This window comes from Ixodes scapularis, unplaced genomic scaffold, assembly GCF_016920785.2.
Source record: "Ixodes scapularis isolate PalLabHiFi unplaced genomic scaffold, ASM1692078v2 PGA_scaffold6__148_contigs__length_123643588, whole genome shotgun sequence".
NCBI classification, from domain to species: Eukaryota; Metazoa; Arthropoda; class Arachnida; order Ixodida; family Ixodidae; genus Ixodes; species Ixodes scapularis.
In genome coordinates, this window is record NW_024609881.1 from 96,191,817 (window position 1) to 96,216,396 (window position 24,580).

Sequence of the window (24,580 nt, forward strand, 5' to 3'; positions counted from 1 at the left end):
AATCGTGGATAAGCACAAAAGGTTAAAATCGCAGGAGCTTCCTCGCTAAAAGTTGCTATGGTTGTTCGGTGACGGAGGGCTGAAACAACTTCGCTTAGGCCCTAACGCGACGTATACATTTCGCGTAGATTCTCAGATATTTCAACGTTCAAACAAAGCTAAGAGAATGCGAAAATTGCATGTTAAAAGCACTCAAAGTTCTATCGGTCCTCGGACACATCCCGGAATCCGAGCACCGGTACGGCGATGCAGAGCTGATGCTGTCTCACAGGCGTTAATATCCAGATGATCCAGAGCGATCTTGCGCAAAAACGGTATAAAGTCTCATTCCTTCATATTTTCACATTATACCTGCGTCAGCGAGCACGAAGAAGCCCGAAGTCGTCGGAAAGCAGCTGCACATCACGGCTACCGCGCACCGAACAAACTCGCATCCGCCAGCTCTGGGCGCTGCCATCTTACCTGTGACGTCACGGCTCTTGGAAGGTCACGTGACGAGTGGTCACATTTGCGTAAAATATGGCGGCAACCGGGGGGGTGCCACTTCCGAACTTCCGGTTTATCACTCTAAGCCCCTCTACCTCGTTGGTATCACGTGACATTAACGTGCTGCTCAGTTGTGCCCCAACGAACAATCCACGTACTTACCGGTGGAAAGATATTGGCGTTCCTTTAGAAGCTTACTTTTTGCATGACTCGCGGGTGTACGGCGTCGCGTCAACGCAAAACTAAACCAGAGAAGCAGCTTCGCAGCTATGGTTTTGATAAGCGCGCCCCGGGAAACGAAACCGCGTAACCGCCAGATTCCCGAGATTTCGACAGAAGGGAAGTTAATGCAGCGGAATTAGTATATTGCTTTTTATAGGCGTTAGAATAACTCAGAATTCAGTTTACAGCGTTAAAAAATCACTGTCGATTTTGCTGAGAGTTTTCAGTTTTCGCGATTACCATTGCTACTGTCGTCCTTCAGCTGACAACATTGGTTTCTTTCTCTCGTCTTCTGTCGCCGTCTTTCGCGATCTTTCACACGGGGGAGGTGTCGGCGCACAGAATCTGCTACTCCTCCACACCCACTTTTACCCCCGCCGGCAACCGGACGAGGAAGCCTGCAAAGAATGGACACGGAGCAGACTCGTACGTAATTAAAATGCTCTACTCCAAATACTGTACTCTTTTTTTAGCGCGTAATTTTATGTGTTTATTTCTGTACTTTGTGGTTCAACTTATATACTTCTCGAAGTAACTGTTACAAATTGCTTCAGAGAGGAAGAGGTAACATATCAACAAGTGAGTTCACTTTCTTCTAATCTTCCTGCTTGAAACCTTCACTAGTTTCCCCACGTCGTAACACCGGATGCATAAAAACCCTGCAGTTTGTTTATGTATTTAAATTTTGCAAACGCACCTTTCTCGAGAAACTACCACCACGTAATTATATTTCACATTTTCATCCACGAACAAATGCGTTATGTCCCGATGCGAGTGTCGCGCGATCGTAGCAAGTCGGACGCGAAGCTCGTTTTCTTATCTTATCGCCTGGGTCTCGGTAGGTCGACGTTGTCACTATCACGATATCTCCACTCGTCTTTGAAAAAAGGCCGCTTGATTTTTTCGGAGAACGAGCGGCGCCATCGTACACACATACGAATTTGTCCCGATCACGATGTCTTTACTCGTCGTCGAAAATGCACCGGTCGCTTTTTCCCGTTCACCATCTAGCACCAATGAGCATCTGTGGTAGGAAAGGAGAAGCATTAGGTTTAGAATTCAGTAGTGAAAAACCAGCAGTTATGATTTTTAACGATGATAAAGTTGAGAGGCTGAAGATACAGAATATTACAGTTGAGAGAGCTAGTAATTACAAAAGTATCTAGGAGTACGGATATGTGATGGTGCAGAATATTTCAGTGAGCATGAAAAGTATATAATAGGTAAGGGCAACAGAAATGTAGCTGTAATGAAAAATAGAGCACTTTGGAATTACAACAGGTATGAGGTGGTGAGAGAGATTTGCAAAGGGGTCATGGTGCCTGGCTTGACTTTTGGAAACGCAGTGCTATGCATGAAATTCGAATTGCATGGAAGACTAGAAATAAAACAGCGCGGAGTAGGTAGGCTGGCTTTGGGGGCACATTGCAAAACGCCAAACCAGGGAGTACAAGGTGACATTGGATGGGCGTCATTTGAGAGCAGGGAAGCGGTGAGCAAGATAGAATTTGAGGATCAGTTGAGGCAAATGGATAGGGACCAATGGGCACGAAAGATTTTCAGCTATTTATACATGAGGAGTATAGACACAAAGTGGAGACAGCGCACTAGGAAATTAAGAGGAAGGTTTTTAGGCTTTAGTGGAGATACGGAATCGAAGGTCTCAGTTAAGAAGAAAGCTAAGGCCACAGAAAGAGTCCGGTGGCTGGACGAAATGCAGACAAAGACGGCTCTGGAAAGCTATAGATTAAACAAAACAGTTATTGCCAAAGAAAGCATTTATGACAATTGTAGGGGAAGCTCATTGTTGTTTGAGGCGAGGACGGGTGTTCTGCGAACCAGAACATACAGAGGGAAGTACCATGGAAATGGATACAGTGTGCACTGTTTGTGGAGAGGAGAATGAGACGGCTGAGCACTTGATACTCTACTGTAAAGGGATTCACCCTATGCCTACAGAAGACAACATAGATTTAATAAAGTCGTTGGGTTTTAGAGACAGCGAAGGGAGATTGGATTTCAATACTGTAGAGATTACCAAGCAAAGATTAAAGGAGCAATGCAACAATTTTTGTACTTTGCGCAAATACCGCTTAAAACGGATCCCCAACGTTAATGACCTATGAAACACGCGTTCGTTTTTCACCCCACGCAATAGAAGTCCCAGAAAAAAAAATTAAAGAAAAACGAGCAGCGTTCACCCCCTCAACTCGCCGCCAGAACAAGCGGCCACGTGATCTGGAGCCGATTATATGCCGCCAGTGTTGATCACAGCCACGCGCTGGGGTTGGCAAAGAGCAGGACACGCGCTGAGTTCCAGACATTGTTATGGCTCGGCTATTGTCGTCGTTGCAGCGATTGGACGCGGGCGACTACGCGAATGTTTCTCGAGCTAGTAATTATCACGAGCCAAAATCAAGTGCCCACGCAGAACTCGGGTCCAATCTATGAACCGCATTCAAATATCGTCACTTGGGTGTTCTGCGATCCCCACGTTACGTCATCAAATTTTGCAAAGGAGAGATTGAACGAAAATAATTGCTTTTGTCCTTGAAATTTCACCGCAACAAAGGAGTTTCTTGGCCAGTGGTGTTGCGTGCGAGTATCCTTGGGTCCCACTAGTGCCAGTAAGCTCGTGTATAGTGAAAAACATTCCAACTGAATATCGTTGCACAGCTCCTTTAAGTGAATGGTGGCAGAAAGCGAGAGAAAACTAGGTATTTTCTTATTAACTGATGGCAAGGGGGTTTTATAGCCTCACTTTTTTTGCAGTGCGGAGTGAATATAGATTTCACATTTAAATATTCTAAGCTTAAATGGTAAAACGAAATGGCTAGGTGGCGTAAGCTACCGCCCGATCCAAAGGGCTCAGCCGGATTCATCCATTCGTCCATCCAAACATGAGTTGGTGCATACATCGCGAGACACATGCGTGAAAAATCCATTCGATTCGACGTCCGATCCGGCAGTACGACTGCATGGTCCAAAAAGTTTGGTCGGTTCAGACGTCGGATCGGCGATCCGGCGTGCGTCCAACGTGCCAGATAGTTTCGCACGGCGGACGGAATGTCGGAAGCGTCCAGCCAATGACAGCACAGCTAGCGCGAACTTCATGGTGACGTACTGGGTCTGGCGGGACGAACAAGAAAATGGGACGGGCGACGGGAAGCCGGACGCGTGGATCCCGCTGACCCATTCGATAGATGGCCCCGGCAAAGAATGCACGCGCTAGCGAGAACGAGCTCCTAACTTCGCTCGTGCGAGCTCAACCGTCAATCTGGGACCGGATATCTATGAACGCGGACCTCCGCTGGAGTGCTTGGATCTCCTGGGCGGAGCCGAACGGATCGTCGTGTCGCATGCAAGGTCGGAAGCGTGTGTCTCAAACTGTCACGTGCGGTGATTCGGAGCGGCGTTTGGAGTGTCGGATCGGACGTCGGATCGGACGTCGGATCGGACGATTCTGCCGTCCATGTGTCTCGCGCTTACGACACGATATCAAACAAAGGCGTCAGGAAAACGCGGTCGGTAGCGCAGAAAACGCGGTACAAAAAGCAAGAAAACAAATAAATAAAATATACGTCAAGAAAGTAAAAATAACAAAAATTTTCCTCGCTAAAAACTCTGGAGTCACAGAAAACAAAACAAAAATGCCGTCATCACGTGACGTTATAATTGTGACGCCACTTCCGGTGACGTCGTGTCACGTGATCACCCATTATTCGTCCTCCGAATCGCTGCTATGTGACGTACTCCGGTGGCGCTACCATCGCAATTTCAAAGCGCCCCCTGGTTGGGCGCATCGATCCTATCCATCCATCCATCCATGTTCGCGCTCCTTCAAACTTTCACAAGGGACAAGATGTGGACGCACGGGTTTCACCCACCTACGCCGGAAACCGTACGACTCCGAAACCGCTCGGAAAGCCTGATGAGACCGGACACGGAACTGACTCGTACGTAATTCAAATGCCCTACTCCAAATATTGAAGTATTTTTTCTAGCTCGTAATCTTTATGTGTTTACTTCTGCATCGCTTCAGAGAGGAAGAGGTAACATATCAACAAGTTCACTCTCTTCTAATCTTTCTGCTTGAAACCTTTACCACTTTCCGCACGCCGAAACACCGGACGCATTGAAACCCTGCAGTTTTATTCAGCACGAGCCTATTTTGCCGGTAAAATAGAGAGGGCGGGAAAATGCCGGCAGTTTCCTCCCGTTGGCTGGCTGCAACCACGTGACTGTACCACCGGCATATTGTTTGGGAGGATAGCGTGCCGGCAGCCGGCTAATCCCCAAAAGGGAATTAGAGCAAGCCGTGTTCCGTGCACCCAGCGCGCACTTAGGCGATACCGTGACCGCGGGGCCCGCGCTTAAAACCATGCTTCAAAGGCTCTGGTAGGATGATTGAGGATAAACTGAGTAGGCAGGCCTAAAGTCCCTAGATGAGTGCTTCTTACAAGTAGCGACATTCTTTGAAGCGCCGACTGCGTGACGTTGCAGGTTTTAGGAAGTGAATGGCGGTGCACAGCAGAGGTCTGACCTGAATGCCGCCATTCTGTTCCAGCGGAATATGCTTTGTCATTTGTATTGGTTGTCGTTACTTGTAAATGAAGTATCAAGGGACTTTAGGCAGGCCAGCTGGTTGATGTTAAACATTTTTGAAAAACCGGATACGACGGACGAAGAAGGGGACAAACAAACAAAACGTCTCCAAACGCAGGCACTAAACTTTTATTTGCACAGTCGTCTATATAGCGTCTCTTCCACACGTCTCACGGAACTGCACACGTCACTGGGACCTTTAGCCAGGGTGGGTCTAGGAAAACTCGTCACAAGACAACTCGTCGCAGCCAATTCGCCATAGGTAAACTCGTCAAATAGGGCAAGTCGTCATAGGGCATCTCATACACGGGGAAGTCGTAGCAGAGGGCAACTGGGAACTTGTCCATTTCGTCACAATTTACCTTTTTCGCCGATCTTGCGCATTTGACCGCAGCGCAGCAATTCGGCTTCGATAACTGACGAAAAATAGTAATTTACAACTAAACAATAAAAGCAAGACATGGTCTTGTACAGGTTTTTCTCAAACGGAGCTTCTGCTGCCATCTCTAAGAGTTTGTGCGTATGACGCGTGCTTTGTTCGCTTTCCGAAGCAAAACAAACACGCACGTACTGGGCTGTAAATATCGCACGCTGGGCCGTACCTGATAATGGTATATTGTCGGGGACAAGTACAGAACGCGCACGTTAGCTTCCGCCGTGCTTTGGTTGGGCGTGCGCGCTCGTGCTATCAAGGGAAGCAAACTCATTAGCACATAGCCGATTATAACAACCACTCTGAAACATGAAAATATCGGGTCTAGGAGAACTGATCACAAGTGAACTCATCATGAGTAAACACATCAAGTAGGGCAAGTCGTCATGGTGCATCTGAGGGTGATGGCTTTGGCCTTTGCAATGCTTTCTATCTCTACAGACCCAGTACACAGCGTCGGGGTCTTTTCGGCTAAGCGTGTAAGAGTACCCTTCGCAGAGCATGGGAGCGTCACGCTGGGTTTTAATTTGGTTCATCGTACGAAATACGGTCGTGCTCTCTGAAGGTCCGCACATTTCGCCCCTATATATATACGTATTCGAAGCCACTTCGAACGAAAAAACCCTTTGGAGTAGATATAAAAAAAAGAGAAGACGCCCCCAAAGACGAAACCTAACCGCTACACTTCCTAGCATCCTGGTGCGGAGGTCTGCATACCGCACCCCTGTTTTGTCATTGAACAATAAGTTCCGACCTAGCAAAGCTTCCGAAAAGGGTTTAACAACAAAGGGACGTCGTAAGTAAAGATAACACCGAAAAGCCGACCACAACCGCCCCCTGGAACAAGCAAAATGAGAAGCCAAGTTTGAAACTGCGACAAGATTGATGCAACCACTTTCCAAAATAAACCTCCCCCTCTCCCCCGCCCCTTCCCCTCCCCCTATAAAAAAAAAATCTGTGACGAACTTTTCAAGAACGAGAAGGTCACTGCGACCACTTTCCCTACTACAAGTTCACCTAGAACGAGATGCCCTCTTTGACCAGCTCACCTATGACCAGTTTCCCTGTGACGAGTGGGCCTGTCTTGACCTCATTTCAAACCACGCACTTAGTTCGTACACAGCATTGCAAACAAAGCCCCATTGTTGCAACACCCAAAGTCGGACCCAACGCACCACACCTTCACACAAACACCAACGCCTAACTGGCATCCGGTAGAAAGGCCTCACACTGAAACTGATAAAGCGAAGAAAAAAAAAATTATACAGCATCAAAAACTTTCGGGTCGCTTCGTCATAGACCGATGCCACCAAGTGAACTGCGCAGGCGCGCGCATTCCGGCAGTGGTGCCGCCGCCGCCGTGCTACTTGTGGTCATCCCTTTCCGGCTTCACGGCTACATGGGCTGCGCGTCCATAATCATAAATTATCGTTTGGGACGCCGCGGTATCAGCTTGCTTGTCCTGCATGACTGTACTTCATGAGACTGTGTTGTCTGTGATATGTCTTAGTTGTCAGCAAGCGCAGAAAAGCAGTTCCATTCGCCTTATCGCTTTGTTGTCTGCTTCGTCGCCGTCTGCTTTTTCGTCTTCGTGAACGCGTGAGCCCACTGCCGTTCACGCGGTGGTCATACTGCGGCTGCGGGAAAACAAACAAACAACGACGCCACTACTCGAGCACTCCGGCTGCTCGGACGTCTCAATTAACTGGGAAACAAGTGAACATTTAGTTCAGTGGCGAAGAATTCGAGGGACCATCGGCTCGGTGTAGCACCGCAGAACAGCATCAAATCTGTTGGTGAAAAACTGAGCTTTGGTAGTGCTCAGTCGTGTGCATAACGTTTAATCAACAATGAAGTAAGAGGAGCTAAACCGACCCTTTCGGTGAGCGATAGTTTTCTAAAAGTTGTTTCATTCTGGTTGACAGCCTGTGCGACAGGGTACAGATGAACTGCGGGAGAAGCCCGCACACAAGGAAGAAACGATCTACAGAAAGGCCATGCCTGACGCGCCGTAACAATTGGGATCTGTCAAACGGAAGGAACCATGCCAAATACCCAAAAGCTCGGGGTGGAGATGACTTTTCGTGTACAGTTTATTTAGTTTTATTGTGTTTGCGCAAGCTACGAACGCCAACAATCGCCTGACGGAGAAAGCGTTTTTTTTGGGTACGTCAGCCTAATGGGCCACCACAAAATGGATGAGGTTCGTTTGTTACATTTTTGGCGGTAAGTGTTGCACTTCTGAATTGCGTTATGTGGTGTTTTCACGTTTGTATGAAAAAAAAAAAAAAGACTGCTTGCGAAAAAAGTTGTTTTATTTCAAGTGATGCATATCGGGAATCGCTGTTCTTTTCTTGGTGATTGTACAGATCTTTTAAAGCACAGTTGTACTTGAAACATGTCGTCGCAATAACAGTTATAACCACCAAAATACATCGAGCAAAAAGTGTATCAAAAACGGTCTGAGCAAGGCAGTGCGGAGGTCCTATTTCAGATAGACCGCTACGAAGCGAATCCTCAGAGAGATTCCAACCTGCGGAACAGTACTGCACGCTCTGTCTCGCGCCCTGTAATCTTACACATTTTAGCTGACCTGCAATAGGATGGATATAAATTATGAAGCATATCGTGAAACAAATCGTAAAAACGTCAAAGCAACCGCCAGCAAATTGTGCGAAAATTTATGGAAAAAAAAAAAGGAATGCATTCTTTTTTTTCATAAATTTCGCACAACTTGTTGGCGGTTGCTGGTAGACTCAGGGGAAAGGTGGTCTTCACTTTCGACATTAAGTTGAACAGGCTTCTGCCGTTCGCGGGAGGGCGCAGGGTTGTCAGAAACGGCACAGAGAAACCGCCGTTGATTTCCAGGTTGGTGTAGTATACGATATTCTAATGGCCTGCGGTTTCACATACGTGGGGCAGACAAAAAGGTGCTTGAATGAGAGACTGCTTGAACACACGAGGACAGTTAAGAACGGGTCTCCAAACTCTGAGATTGCTAGACATGTACAGGAGTGCAATAATTGTCTGCCGGATTGGGGCTGTACTGTTGTTTCAAAGAAAAAGATTGTGCAAAAAGTGTTTCTGTCAGCCGTCAATCGCATTAGACGAAACGACCCGAAAAGTTTTGCTGCTGCAATTTTTTTTTTCTTAATGTGTGTGTCGCTTTATTAGTTTTAGTAATGGGGCCCTTGTACGAGATGCGCGTTGGACCTTGGAGTTTGTGTGAAAGTGTTGTGCGCCGGGTCCGACCTTGGGGGTTGCGAAAATGGGGCTTCGTTTGCAATACTGTGTACGAAGTCAGTTCGGAGGTTTGAATTACTATCACACTAGACGAAGCGACCCGAAAGATTTTGATGCTGTATAATTTTTTTTGTTCGCTTTATTGGTTTCACTGTGGGGCCTCTGTACCAGATGCCAGTTAGGCCTTGATGTTTGTGTTGGTGTGGTGCGTTGGGTCCGACTTTGGGGGTTGTCACAATGGGACTTTGTTTGCAATGCTGTGTACGAACTAAGTGCGGAAGTTTAAAATGGGGTCAAGACGTGGTGTACCCTGGCTAAAAGTCCCAGTGACGTGTGCAGTTCCGCTGTGCAAATAGAGTTCTGTCGCTGCGTTTGAGACGTTTTGTTTGTTGTCCCTTTTTCCGTCCGTCGTCTCCGGTTTTTCAAAAATGTGTTCTGGTAGTGCGGTACGCGAAACACGGTAACTGTTCGCTGAAATCCCCTGGAGATATACGCGCGACGAACTGTCCCTAGAGCGTGCGATTGTGAGCACTTTCCACCAAACTAGCCTGCAGGTTCGATTTTGCCAGGGAGCGCGGTCGCGGTTTGACGTTTGACTGGCTTGGGTACGCGGTCGTACGTTGGTAGTGTGTGCTAATTTCATATCATTGAAGAAGCTTCGCTGAACAGAAAAGAGAAAACAGTTTATCTCGGGGGCGGGCCGTTTTAATTCCTTTGTTGCCGCCGAGTACCCTGTGTAAAGGCGGAACCGCATGTAGGCAATTTAGCGAGCGACGTGTTGAGCGACGGCGATAAGACAAGCGACGACGACCCGCTTCGCTATCGCTCGGGCACTCGCGCGACGAGGCGAACCACATGAAAGCGACGGGAGCAAGCGACCAAGGCGATGAGCGGCGATTACTAGATAACTAAAAACCGAACGACGCGTCCAGCGACCGTGAGAAATCTCCGTCGCTGTCGCCGTCGCTCAGTAAATCGCCATGCGGTTCACCCCTCACTGTCGCACGTCGCGTAGCTCGGTTTTTGGATTTCTAGAAAACTTAGCACTCATCGCCTTGGTCGTTTGCTTTCGTCGCTTTCATGCGGTTTTCATCGTTGCGCGAGTGACCGTGCGACAGCGAACTGGGTCGCCGTCACTTGTCTCGTCCCTCAACAAATCGCTTGCATGCGGTTTTTAAATCTTTCGGGCTAATGAAAAATGCACCGCATTTTCCATTAGCCGCACGCTGGGTGAGCCGCACGGTATGTTTCTGCACAGGAACGAACACGAAGGCACGACGTACGACACGGAGGTGATGGAGCAACGTGGTTACAGGGCCGTAGTGCAGAAAATCCGCTAAAGAAATCTATAAACCGTGCTACAAAAGCCCCAAAGTAGAAAAATCGTAGTTCTTGCAAAAGAGCTACCGCCGTGGGCACGGCGCGCGACACGGAGCGCTGCATGGAGCCGATGGAGCAAGGCGGCCGCAGTGGAAAAGTCTGATAGCGACAAAAACGAACTAAAACACACACAAAAAATATTCCTACGGCACTTCAGAAGCACCAAAGTCTAAGAATAACCTCTAGTTTCGGCCAAAAAGACCCTTTAAAATTTTTAAAATGCTGCTAACCCGCGCTGAAAGGTCCGCCAGACGACACCTGCGTGAGATAGGAGACCCCGAAGGTAGCGACCGTGGTGGCCGGTGCCGGCGCACCCAGCGAAGCAGCACCACCTCGCATTCCAGGACTACAATAAAATGAAATGCTCACAAAAATGGGCCGATTCAACATTCTCTCCCACTCTGTAGAGGTATTGTTCAGCTGCAAATGGGAACACAAGCCGTTATCAGTTTTTTGTGTGTGTTTTTTCTTTCTGCTCCATCTTTTCTGGTGCCTACTTTCCGTAGAACTAACCTGATATTTCCAGTGGCGGTGCAGCTGCCAGCTTACAGGTGGTACCATGGTAATAGTGCCACATGAGGCAAGAGGTGTCATACCGTTCTAAGCCAGAGGGACAAGCAACTTGCAGGCGATCACCACACCTCCCCTTCCTTGTCCACCATAATAAACCTAAACTGCAAAAGCGCATTCGCCGAGTTTGCTGAGTTGATGGTTAGGCAAATTCGAGATACACTGCTGCTCCCAAGAAATGAAGCCGACGACGATGCGACTACACTCCCCAGTGCCCCTCGTGCTATCTGCTCACGAGCGTGATTGTGATGAAAGCAGGTGACACCCTTGTATTGTTTTTAATAAACTTAAATATAATCTCTTTTGCACATTTTCCAGGGAGCTAGGATGACTAACACCAATAAATACTAACACTAAAACATTAAATGTTTTAATCGGACGCGCTACCTGAAGCATTCATTCATCAATAAACCGTGCGAACATTTTCGTCTTGCAGAGTTAGAAAAATGTTGACAATGATGATGATAGAGAGATCAGCGCCACCCTCAACGATTTCCTGAACGCTGGGAATCGGCAGTTTTCTGGCCTCCCACGACGCGGTGCAATGAAGCATCAAGACAGTTTTTTTTAGATTATCTTAAGTTTTATCCAAACGAGAAATCTGGATGCCAATCACTAAGGAAATCAAATATAGAGCAATATACCGCAATTTCCCGAGAGATGCCTCACCCCTGTGTTTAACCTGATTTTTTTTTAAAGACATCGCAAGACATTTTTATTAATTCCAGTTCCATGACCAATCGTGACTTCGGCAGAAATGGTGTTACTTAGCCACGGCGGGAGAAACGCGAACATTGCTGACTTGAAAGGACAGTCGTTTTTGGTTCACAGTTGTTTTTGGTCACAGTCGTTTTTTATTTTGATTTACGAAACTTGTGGTTGCAGGGAGGGGCTCCCTGCGATCACAAGTTTCGTAACTCACAAAACTATAACTAGAATTATTTTTTTTAAACTTCAACACACGCCGAATGTCAGCACACTCCTTATTTCCACCCGATTTGTCTCCGATTTTAGGTCGGCTATCTCTCGGGATATTGCGGTATGTCTATTTATTACAACCAGCTTCATTAGAAGTCATCAATTCAATAATACGTTCATAAAGCAGATGCGTCAAAGACTGTAAAGTTTGTCAGGCTGCTACAACATTACTTTAAAAATTAACAAAAGCCCTCGTTCACGTATTCGCACATCTTACGGGTTTTACACCTCGTCACTTCGTTCAATTGCCCGTTAAGCAAGTGAGAACTCCCATCATCTACAACATAAAATATTGCTACGTTTTCAAGAAAACATCTTGTCATCAACATTAAACTGGCGTTTGAAAATTTTCGTGAATATAAAAAAAGTGCAAAGAACTAAAAGTGTAGTTAAGCCGATTAGGCATAACCGAGAAAATATTCGTGCTGGAAATGTGTGATTTTGGGAAAACATTTGGAGAACTGTATAAAAAGAAGTAAAACAATTTTTTTTTAAAAGCTCTCATTCACTTCTGGTCATAACTTCTTAACAAGACATCATCATAGAACTCGTGTTATCTATAATAGTCTTTTCACGAAATGGGAACTAGCGGAGCAAGTGAGAGTTTGTGCCTCCCTATTCGCAACGCTATAATCAACCGCAAACATCACAAAACAAGCTAGAGCAGAGGAAAGAGAATGGTATTACCTTTCAAATAAAACAATTCAAGAAAGAATTCAGAATGAGGCTAATATAGCAAGCGATCAAAGAGCACCTAAATTGTGGAATGCAAATTTTCTCAAGGGACTTTACCATGCAGTTCCCGAAATATTTCCGAAGGACTGCGACCCTCCACCCGACGACGAGCTGACCTGCCCCATCTGCCATGCTTTGCTGCGAGAACCCGTGGAGTGTCGCTGCCGTCATGTCTTCTGCAAGGGCTGCATCACGATGTGGCTGCGCACGAAGAGCACCTGTCCCCTGTGCCGAGTGTCTCTGCAGGGTGCCTCCCTCGTGCCCGCCCATATGCTTATCCAGAGCATGGTAGGAAATGTCAAGGTGTGTGCCGAGTTTTTAACTTGTTTCTATACTGAATTTAATAGAGTAACTGTGGCATACACAAATAGTGTTTATATTAAGCATGTTGCATACTTAAATCAATTTGATAAATTTGTTTTGTAAACAATGCGTCAGTTTCATGGAAGGCCGAGGAAGGCCGCCATGTTTGAAGGGTCGGTGTCGTAGTCTGCATCGCCTCTCCATGAATCGTTCACATATCTGCCAGTGCCCCTAGCGGCACGGTGGCGCAACTCCGGCCCTCTCTTGCATGCACTCACGACTTGGCTCCCACCGCATTCAGTCTGCTTCAGCCTTCAGTTTCCTAATATCCCACCCGCGTCGCGTTTCGAGCCGACGGAGCCTTCGACATCGCCGGCGCCATTAATGGAATCCTTTGTTTTGACCGACTATCGGCGACGAGATGTTTTGGTGGCGCCACCTCACGGCCACCCTCTTGTGATGCAGCTGGTAGAATGCGAGCAGGCCATGCGCAATGTCGAAGCACGGAGTGGCCATGTTAGTGCACGTCTATGCAGATTAAAAACTGTTTGCTTATTTAAAAAAAAAAAAAAAAAAAAAAACAAGCCTGGGGCTTTACATTACAGCTTGTGCGGCGTGCATCGGGGCGATTCACAGCCTCTGATTCTTGTTTTTTCGGGATTTGTGGAGGCTACTATACAAAAGGGTTTTGCATTCCAGAGTACATGACGTGCTGTCTTCTTAGCTGTGCACGTGCCCACAGTTCTGGTGCAAAGTGCCACACACTTGTTTTCGCTAGTTGAGCTTGCCGATACTGACGCTTCTATCCAAGTGTGACTCGACAGTTGCTGCCGAGCAAATGCTCGCCAGTCGCTGATGCTTAGCTCCTCCCGAACCGAATACGTGGCATAGAAGCTTGTCACGTCGCGACTTCCGCTCGAAAGAAAAACAGAAAATTTTCATAAATCATTAAATTGTCGGCCGTGGCCCGGCAAATTCAGGCGATTGATTAATTTGTTCTATCCTATTTTTACTAAAAATTATTTGTCAAATTTAAAATCACTCACTGAGCAGCGGATCACGCATTATTCGCATCTGTGTCCGCAAAAATGAAACATAAAAACGGTGGTAATTCATAGCAGGTGTATTCCTCATTTTCTGAGACGCTAAAGTGTCACCAACTTATTAGATTCAAGACTTCGATCGCGAGGGAGTCTCGCACGTCCCGCGTTGACCGGGTGGATAAGCAGGAATTAAGTTGAAACGACTCCGCAAGCCAGCCATCGTTTCTTCCCGCCAGTTATTTTGAGGAAATGTTCGTCTCCTGGTTTACAAAATTAAAAAAAAGGGAATCAACTTGGAACTAATGAAAGACCAGCACTCACAGAACACTTTGGGAGCAACAGGATACACGGAGTCGCTTTCACTGAAGTGCTCACTACACCCGCGAGAGGTTCTCGAATTTCGCTATCCTATTTGCAACTTGATGAGGCATTCCTTTCTTAGTTTTGTTTTGCCCCAATCATAATAAAAAAATTACACGCTTTTCACCGTGGTAGATGCAGTGGGATAAAGCGCTGAATGTTCTATTTTCATCATCTCTGAACGGGTAGAGAACAGCACACCACCATAGGAAGCGAGCAAGCCGGCCGTGTCGCGGCGGTCGCCTATTGTTCGCCGCGACCTGGCGGTAGCCGCCGCAGGAGCATCGGGCAGCAATGGCGACGAACAGCACGGCGGACAGTGTCCCCGTCGTGATTACGACGGAATTTAAGGCAGTTACGAGTTCGGAAAGTTCTTTCGGAAGCCGGTGCCGCCGGCTCAGAATCACCGCGAAGTAATAGCAACGAACAGCACAGAGGACAGTGGGCGACTAAGAATCCGGAAAGCTTCTTCGGTAGCCGGTGCAGAATCATCGGGGGGAAGCAGTGCACAGCGGACAGTGTTCCCGGGGTGATTACGACGGGGTTTAAGGCGGTTACGAACCCAGAAAGCTTTTTCCGTGGTGCCAATATGAAGAAGAAAAAACTTTCATGAATCTGGCCGCGTGTGCGACGTGAAGGAGGTCCGTTTCGACGGACAAGTGGGTGTTACGGAGCGCCGTACTCTGCAAACAAAATTAAGCGCGCCCGCAAAAATTTTTTGTTGGCGTTGAGTGGACTGCGGTAATTATGTACGTTTATTTCTGAATCAGCTTGACAATAACTGGGCGATTTTGTTTCGCGCCGTTCTGCGATTCTCTTTACTATCTTCCTGTAGGCTGATGGAAACATCCAACGGTAGGCTTAGGAGGACGACCGCATTCCGCTTCTCGATTCCGGTGAAGTATTTGCTGCATACTTTAGAGATTGCCGTAGGTGTCGATGCTGTTCCATCGTCGCTAGAAGAGAAAAAAAAGTTAATTGTATTATTCGTCAGCAGCTTAAACAAAGCGCGAACTGGAAGGTAAGAAACACCACAAACCTGTATGGACGCAGAAGTCGTACCCAGGTCGCGCAGTACTCCGCCTCGTACGGCTTCGAAGGGACGATGTAGGACTTCGTGCCGTGCGCGATCTTGCCGACCACGCAGCATTGTTGCGGCTTTCATGGTGCGGAATAGCCATCACAGAAATCACAGCGCTAACTCACTACACCGCACAACCAACGCAGCGACTGGCAGAAGATGCCCGATGCAACGGACCCGTTTGCCGCTAGGGACGCCCTGGTCGGGGCTTGAATTAGATCCGCACGGTTCCTATTCGAGCGCTTCGGCACCTCAGCGCTAAAAGTGTTTGTTGGCAAGACTGCGCGCGTGCCACGTGCGATTTTGAGCTTTGGTAAAATGTCTTTCTGCAAATATCACTTCACCAAATAAACACAACGCGTGAAATGCTTTGCCGCACGTTACCCAAACGTCGCATAAACGAGCTGACGAGCCGACGGATCCTATATAGATTTGCGGGGTCTGTCACAGTTTGTCCTACCCGTGGCGTAAGGCACGATGATGATGATAGCTAGAGAAGTGCCCCCTGTAGCTCGCACACACCGCCAATAGGAGCAAGAAGCAGGCTAGAAGGCGTGAAGATGAGCGCAGCGGCGTAGTGCGTAGCGTGCGAGAATGGCGAGCATTTATGAGCCTATAGAATATGAGCGTTCAACAGTGTTATTACGTTCACGTGGTTTAAGAATGTGACGTGGTTTCTCTGGGAAGGTATGGGGCAGGTGATGGATGGATGGATGGATGGCAATGGCTATACCCTTTGTAACGGGCGGCATCTTGCGCCCCCTAGCCTAACATATCGTCCTCCCTTGATTGTTAAAATTAGTATAAATTTTGATCTAACACAACCCTACCTCCTTTAAAGTGTTCCGACTGTTTATTTTTATCTGTATTTTCACCCCTTCCTTCATATTTTCCACCGTTCTTCCAATTTCCTGTTAGTTACCGCGCAATTCATTCCATAACCATTCGTCCAGCCGTGTTTGAAAATCCCCCAGTGCCCCCTCCAAATCCGTAGTCATCTCCCCCCCCCCCCCCCCCCCCTGAAGAAGGTGGGACAAAGCGCCGTCACATTAAAATAACATGTTCTATAGTTTCCCTTTCGCGGTTGCATACGTCGCGCATAGAGTGTTTATTTCCTGGAATTTAGCCATATATGTTTTCGTTCTTAGCAACCCCGTTCTAGCTTCAAGCAGCAATGACCTCCCAAAAAAATTATCATCAACTGTTCCTTCTTTATTTCTTGCTTTTGTACCCTGTATATTGTTAAAGCTGATTTCCCCTTCTTTCTCTCTTCCCACAATTTCCTCTCAATTTCCTTTACTCCATTTTCTACTGATGTCTTCTGATCCGCACCGTCACGTTGAATGTATTTAAATCCCAACTTGCGGCTTTGGTTTGTCCACTTAGTGTTTAAAGTTTTCATATATAGATACTTGTACACTTTCCCAGCCCACCGCATATTCTCATTTCAGCTAGTCTTTGTTCAAAGTTTACTTTACTGATCGATTCACTACTCTCGAAAGATGCCCAACCCATATCCCCCTGTACTCCCTCATTTGGTGTATTCCCATATGCCCCCAATGCCAACCTACCCACACTCCTTTGCTGTATCTCATTCCAAAATGAGTCCTAGCACTATGACTCTCTTCCATACACCCCTAATGACTTCATATCTATTATAGTTCCAGAGTGCCCCCTGTTTTATTGTAGGTGAATCTTGTTTCCTCTTCTTTATTACAATATCTTCATGTTCTTTTTAGATACTTTCTTTTCACACTTAACCATACTCCCAGATATTTGTACTTCTCTACGTGTTCTATCACTGTGTCCTGTATCCCCAGGGTTCCCCTTCTCGTAGTTGAAAACTATTATACCCGACTTGTCCCTACTGAAGTTTAGACCTAAACTGTCCCCTTCCCTGCTGCAAATCCTAATTAGTTCCTGTATTTTGTCACAACTTTCTGATACAAATAGAATGTTGTCTGCATACATTAGCCCTGGAAACGCCTCAATTACTTTATGTCCTTCCTGCATGTAAGTCAGGTTAAAACCTAGGTTGCACTGCTCTTATCTTTTTTCCATCTCCCTGAGGTGTATCATCAGAATTCCATCAGGGTTGCCTGGATAGTCCCATTTGTTTACCGAAGAGGCGACTACGTCTACGAAATGAAACGAACAGCCTGATTATGCTTCGGCGAAGAAAGAAGTGCTTATACTCGTTTTCATCACAAGAACTGCAGTACAAAAAAAAAAAAAAAAACATTGATATTTTTTTAATATTTGATTTAAGTTCCACTTTTTTATTATTTGATTTAAATAAAATAATACGAAGTTACAAGTCTGTCCTTTGTTAATTTTCATGGTTATAAAAATGCACCTGCTATAAATGTTACAAAAAAGTTATATTTTTTGGCACATTTTTTGGAAGATGGAAGAGAACCGGCAGGATGACAATCACCGTATTCATACTCCAAGAGTTGTTTGTACAAAGTTAAGCAAACGGCTGATAAGTTATAAGTAGGGCTCCGTGTTTTCGGAGTTCATTTTTCGTGAAATTCGGAGGGTGTTTTCGGAGTTTATTTTTTAGCAAAAATTCAGTGTTTATCGGAGTTTATTTTTTATTACTCCCTAATTCTCCGAAATTTGGAGATTAATTTCGCAGTGTTTCCTATTAAAAATAATAAATAATAACCGGATGCAAACGTATGCCAGATAAAAAATAAAACGCGCTTGTATCAATTAAGATTTCATCAGTTTAATTTGGCGTTGGTGCCATCGGCAATACTAATTTGTCCCACGACAAAGGTCGCACACAAGTGTGGCTTCGATAAACGTCGATACCTTAAAATCAATAAACTGCCGGAGGTAGCCGCAAGGAAGCTCGTAGTCATCCCATCAATCTATCCCGCTGCCGCGCGAGGTGGAGTGGTTAAGGACGTAATAGAGAAGTTTCAACTGCCCCTCTTTCGTATTTTATACAATCTGTATGGTCCATAGCTTTCACTGTTACCCACAGAAACATACCCTCTCCTTTCTCTAAATCCCAAATCCCATGGTCCAAACTGGAAACCAAAAGAGAGTGGCTTTTGTCGTGACACGAATGGTACGATGGTCTATTTCCCTGAACCAACCTTGACGAGACAAGCCGTAAGACCCCCTTTTGACAACGGTCTGTGGCTTGAAACATAATTAAGGTGTCATTTTCCCAGGACTACTGAGCCTGCGCTGCCGAAAATGTAAAAAAAAAAAATTCTTTCTTTGTTGTTGGGGCGACAGGGGTGGCATGGGCACATAACAATTCGGAGTTTATCGGATAAATCCGAATTACCAGAAATTTTACCGGCGGGTGTTTTTCGGATTTTTTCGGATTTACCTGAAAACACGGAGCCTTATTTATAAGGTAGGTACCATCCAGATGTTTTTTTTTCTCCCGTCATTCACGCTTTATTTTATGTTCAAACATGAATGCGCGGATTGCACGTCAGATGCGGATACAATAATTTCAGAATATTGGGGATGCGGTTCGGGTGCGCATACAAAGTCTGCGGATGCGGATGATCAAACTTTTTTCCTTGCAGGGTTCTAGTCAAGTCATCTGGCATCCCATCGCCGACTTCTTTTTCGTGATCTCTTTAAAGCCTCGTTGTTCTTCCGGCCTCAGGTGAAGTGCCGCAGTCCTGGGTGCAGTGCCAGAGTGGCCGTGAGCACTTACACGACGCACCTGGGCGTGTGCGAGTTCAAAGAGGTGCCGTGCCCTCACAGCCTGTGCGAGCACCGCTGTCCTCGCCGCACCCTCGAGGACCACGTAAAGACGTGCCCGCACCGGATGCTGACCTGCCAACTGGGCTGCCGCGCGACAATGTCCGCGGGCGAGCTGGAAAATCACAGCTGTATGCTCAAGCTCCGACTTCAAGGCAAGCAACTCTGTTCACACAGCAGGGACTCAAAGCGTAGAACAAACCAAAAACTGCTGAGGAGCGCTTTTTTTTTTCTCATAACCGGAATTGGAACGGAAATTATAATGGGAGTTTTAGCAGACTGTTCCAATACCTTTGGTAACAGTACCCGATAACGACACACTAGAGAGTTATTATTAGATCGTTTCAGTCACTCCGATAACGATATCTGAACTTGGCCGACGCCTTTGCGCTTGTATCGTACAATTATGGGACATTGTCACCGAAGCCGGAGGTATCAAAACGATCTACTAAGACTCCCTATTTCTTTTGACATGAACCGTAACCGGAGCCCGAACCATTAAAATTAACTGAAGGGTACTTTTTGTAGATCGTTTTTCTCCCTCCACTACGCTCTGTGCAACGGAGACGACGCTACAGCGCATGCTGCTCTGCAAAGTTTCGGATCTAGTAGCTGGTTGCGGAGCGTTGAGTGGCAGCGAAAACGATAAACGAAAACTTCCTATGAAATGGGTTTGCCACAGTTTTTACGAACGACAGATTGAAGCCTCCAGGCAGGATCTAGATGCGTATACATACTTAGTTCACTCTTAAAGGGATTGTCTAGAGATAACCAGAAGCTCCTGAGGTTTTGCGCTGGTGACGTAGAGATGGCCCAAATATAGTCAGATGTGATATTTGTTTGATTATTACTCCCCAATTTTTGTTAAATTAAAATATTGACAAGAATACAAAACTTCATGCCAAGTTTCGTTAGTATGCATGGCTGGTCGTATCGTGACGTCACATCAGGGATGGTGACGTCAGAGGCGTGGGCGTTGACTGGTTCCCTGTTTTGATCAACATGGTCGATGGTTCGTACAAAGATCATCGTCGAAGAATTGAGTGTGAGCGTCGAGAATTGAGCGTCACTTCGCGACGAACAGCCAAATCAAGCGTGGCTGAATCAACCGGGTAGGCAGGCTGAGCGATCGGTTTTCGGGGATTTCATGACAAGTCTGGGGCATAAATGACAATAAGCGTTTTTTTATTTGATTTAACCTAGCACAAGTACTATCGGTGTTGATTGCGCCACCGTTTACCAACCAAGTGGGAATGAACAACAAAAAATGAACAGCCATTGAAATGTCGCCCCTGCACACAGTAGCCTCAGTGATACCTCAGTTTTGTTTAGATTGCATCATGGAGGTCTTCCTAGCTGATTAACACTATGGAGGGTGATAATCGGCTATTCAGTCTTGGTGGACGTGGAATTGACACAATAAACCCTATTTTTCTGGGTCACTAAGATGCAAGTATAAAAGAGATACATGAAATGGGCTTAGTTTTCTTTAGAGTATGAACTTGTAATAAACTCGAGAATTTAGGCCTCCTTCGTTCTTTCCAACTGCCAGCATTTTTTATATGATGTGTGAGCGATTCGGGTACATGCAAACCTACTTGCAGCTCTGTATATAGACCTTTTCATCCTCCTCCGCATGGGCGCTGCCATCTTGGAATCACGTGACGTGGCAGCCATTAGGTTGCTTCAACTTGCTGCTCCGCTCTCCCCTCCGCGCCTTGGCGGATACGGTGTATTCGTGTTTTTCGTCGCGTTTCACCGCGCTTGCTTGCCTTACTTCGGAAACTGTAGTCCGATACGTCTACTCGACGACTCCTGAGGTTTGTTTACTAATAGTGGCGAAACATTCTCAGTAAGAAGCGCTTATATTTATATCGCGCATTTAGGATTGCAAGGCGTCAAGAATAGTCAGCACAAGGAGACTATCTGTATTTCGTGAAAGTATCGTTCTTTGTATTCATAATATATCGAAAACAGTTTCTTTTCATTATGTGAGGAAACTCTCGGAGGAGATAGACAACGAACGTTTAACTTGTATTTTATCTGAGGCTAAAAGTAAAGGTACGTTAACATCAAGCGATTTTTTTGTTCAAAATATCACACTTACATGTGTATGAGGTTCTCAATCTCCTTTTTGCGACGTAGACATTCGGATGGTCGGTTTACTTATGAAGTTTAAGAAATTGTATACTATGCTTAATTTACTTAACAGAAAGGTTGGGACCTCCCGCGTAAGAAACTGTCACATACACTTAACAGTAGCGAGTTGTCCTTGTCCTTGCGCTGTTTGTTTTCCGCTAATATGAATGACCAGCTAGCCCAATCGTCAACACTAAAGAAATAACGTCGTTTCTATTTACAAATTCAAAACGCGGTTTGGGTTCGGCGCATGCGCAATAATGACGACGCTTTCTTTGTTTTTGCTTACGTTGTTTTATCTTTTGCCAGCATCTAAAATCCGCAATAATTGAAGCCCCCCCCCCCAAAAAAAAAAAAAAAAAAAAAAAAAACAACAACAACAACAACAACAACAACAAAAAAAGAGCCGTCTTAATAACAGTATTTGAGTCCAGGATTGTCGATGGCAAATAGAGGTTTACTTGAAGGGCCTGTCACTTCCATCATATCCTGAGTAAGCAAATGTTCATATAAAAAAAATGTATTCCCTAGGGCGAATATCGCGAAATGCTGCTGATAAGTACTTTAGCAGTATTGATAATTTAAGAAATTTCCTAATCAGCCTGTCAAAACATGCTTGAGTACTAAATTTAAAAAAAAGAGACCGAGACGATATTATTTGTTTATATCAATTATCTGCGTCATTACACGATACGTTTTTATTCTGCGAAGTTCACTAAATGCTGGGTGCCCACGAAAACCAAACAGTGAGTTGTAAACTCGCGAGTTCATCTGTTCTGGCCGATTCAGAATATTGCTAATCAAGCTGTCGATATGCTTCCCCCCTCTACATTCACATGTTAATTTCTTTATTAGTTTGTTTTTCTGGAAACTGGTGTCATCGGGTACGGTTATACACGATGGTAATTTTCCCTGCACATCAGTCAGGCGTTTCGCAACCGACCATAATCAGATACATCAATGGAGTTGGTAAAAAGAGCTCACAATTTAAGCTAAAATACACCTCGTAGTCATCAAAGTGGCTCAATACTACTGTTTCATTGGTTGTGTGCTACCAGGAAAATAATCGTATCGCAAAACTAAGCAAAAACAGCGTAAAACAGCAACATAGCCGCGCTCACGTTGAAACCGAAACCAACCAAATTGAAGCAACCTAATGGCGCCGAGTGCGTCAGCGCCCTCTGTGCGCCGGTGAGGCAACTACTAAAATGAAAAGGTCTATAGCGATACCTGGCATCCATCCCCACTAAAAAAGTAAAGAGCGATGTGTTGAAGTACTTTTGATGTGTTGAGGTACTTTTCTGCGGAGCTTGAACTGTAATATAATGGGCCATAGTAAAACGAGATCTTAATTCTGTAAAATCATGTCGGCAATCATCAGTGTAGTTCCAGATGGGGCGCAATTGAAGCGCAAAAAAGATGAAGAGATGTCCCTAGAAGAGGAAGTATTGATTTACAAAAGCGAGTGAATGTGCACCACTCTTACTCGCATAAGTAACGTAAAACTTTCTGGTGGTTGCTAGAATTTTCCCGATACACGTATCCTCACAAAGACAGCACTATCATTGAGTTTTGAGAGTCGGGACCTTAAAGAAGTGAAATGCGTTTCCAATTCTCTATCACCGAATTGGAGCGCAGCTCTTGAGGAGGAGGAGGGAAGGGTATGCCCCTGCTCCCGCTCCGTACCCTCCTCTCCTCATCTCCTGCCCTCGTCCCATCTAGCGGAAATATTTTCCCGGCTAAATTTAGCGGGGAATTTATTTCGCTATATTTAGCGGGGAATTGTTTCAGCAAAATTGAGTGGGGATATATTTAGAATTTTTTCCGCTAAATTTAATGGGGAAATTTTACCCTCGTGACTTCAGACATGACGTCACGTGTAACGTCATTATGGAAGCGTCTCATAATGCAACGCGCGGTTACGCCGACGGTGACGTCGCTCAGCCCAGAAACGAGCGCCTAAGAGCTGAGCTCTAAAATATAACATAATATTAGAAACACGTTCAGTGTCGTCTCTTCTGTTCACGCTGTTGCTTTAACTTCACGCACTACCATGACGCAGTGGCGTTGAGACAGGGAGAGGGGGGTGAACACCCCCAAGGCATTTGAGACATCTCTGCTAAAGAATTTGGGGGAAGTACGGAAAAATTCCTTCCCCCCTTTCCCGAACACTTCTGACATCAATGCCATGACTAGTGACCTGGCACGTTATGTAAAGAGCGCTTCGATTGAGGTAGACGCGTCGAATGAACCTGAATTGATGTCGCCCAATCTTTACAGAAACAAGGGCTCGCCTGCAGAAGTGCCAGCAAGAGGCGTGTGACATAAAATGCGACAGGGACGGCTGGGAGCGCAAGGCGGAGGACGCCAGCCGCAAACTGGAGAGCGTACGCAACGACCTTGCAAAGACGACGGCGGACAGAGACAGCTGGAAGCTTAAAGCGGAGGATGCCAGTTACACGCTGAAAAGCGTACGCAACGACCTTGCAAAGACGACGGCGGGCAGAGACAGCTGGAAGCTTAAAGCGGAGGATGCCAGTTACACGCTGAAAAGCGTACGCAACGACCTTGCAAAGACGACGGCGGACAGAGACAGCTGGAAGCTTAAAGCGGAGGATGCCAGTTATACGCTGAAAAGCGTACGCAACGACCTTGCAAAGACGACGGCGGACAGAGACAGCTGGAAGCTTAAAGCGGAGGATGCCAGTTACACGCTGAAAAGCGTACGCAACGACCTTGCAAAGACGACGGCGGGCAGAGACAGCTGGAAGCTTAAAGCGGAGGATGCCAGTTACACGCTGAAAAGCGTACGCAACGACCTTGCAAAGACGACGGCGGACAGAGACAGCTGGAAGCTTAAAGCGGAGGATGCCAGTTACACGCTGAAAAGCGTACGCAACGACCTTGCAAAGACGACGGCCGATAGAGACAGCTGGAAGCGCAAGGCGGTGGACGCTAACAACACACTGGGAAGTCTACCTGACTCTCTTGCAAGGACGACGGCAAACGGGGAAAGCTGGAAGTGTAGTGCCCTATTGAACAAATTCATTTCGGTGATATTGGTGATTGTGTGTGTAGAGGGAATTTGTGTGATAACGGAGAAGTGGCAGTGACGGCGCCGAGGAACAAGACAAAGAAAAAATTGGCAGGTGGCTCGGGTGCCTGAATAAACTATGCTTCCGAAAATTCCTGCATGAAACACTGTGCACGTTGCATTACAGGACCTCCTTGGACATGGAGAGGCGTGGTATGATTTCGATTTCG

The 24,580-nt window shown here is 46.2% G+C and overlaps 2 protein-coding genes across 5 annotated transcripts in view; one reads left to right on the top strand and one right to left on the bottom strand.

The window, feature by feature from the left end:
• LOC121046762 (gamma-glutamyl hydrolase) overlaps nt 1-24,580 on the bottom strand; it is a 158,589-nt gene that overhangs the window by 85,123 nt on the left and 48,886 nt on the right. The window lies entirely within an intron of this gene.
• On the top strand, nt 995-24,502 carry LOC8026543 (TNF receptor-associated factor 6). 4 transcript variants are annotated; one of them, XM_040221336.3, is made up of 5 exons: nt 995-1,134; nt 4,564-4,664; nt 12,717-12,955; nt 19,080-19,332; nt 23,597-24,502. In XM_040221336.3, the coding sequence occupies exons 2-5, from the start codon at nt 4,571-4,573 to the stop codon at nt 24,427-24,429; spliced, it is 1,419 nt and encodes a 472-aa protein (XP_040077270.1). In that variant the 5' UTR covers nt 995-1,134; nt 4,564-4,570; the 3' UTR covers nt 24,430-24,502. The 4 variants fall into 4 exon arrangements, with proteins under 4 accessions (XP_040077270.1, XP_040077271.1, XP_040077273.1 ...); XM_040221337.3 differs by lacking the exon at nt 4,564-4,664; XM_040221339.1 differs by lacking the exon at nt 995-1,134 and having other exon boundaries at nt 4,591-4,664; nt 12,737-12,955.

Coding starts and splice junctions, on each gene's coding strand:
- LOC8026543 (XM_040221336.3), top strand. CDS start 4,571: ATGTGGACGCACGGGTTTCACCCACCTACGCCGGAAACCGTACGACTC. Junction 4,665..12,716: donor ACCGGACACGGAACTGACTC/GTACGTAATTCA, acceptor TTTACCATGCAG/TTCCCGAAATATTTCCGAAG. Junction 19,333..23,596: donor GCTCAAGCTCCGACTTCAAG/GCAAGCAACTCT, acceptor CAATCTTTACAG/AAACAAGGGCTCGCCTGCAG.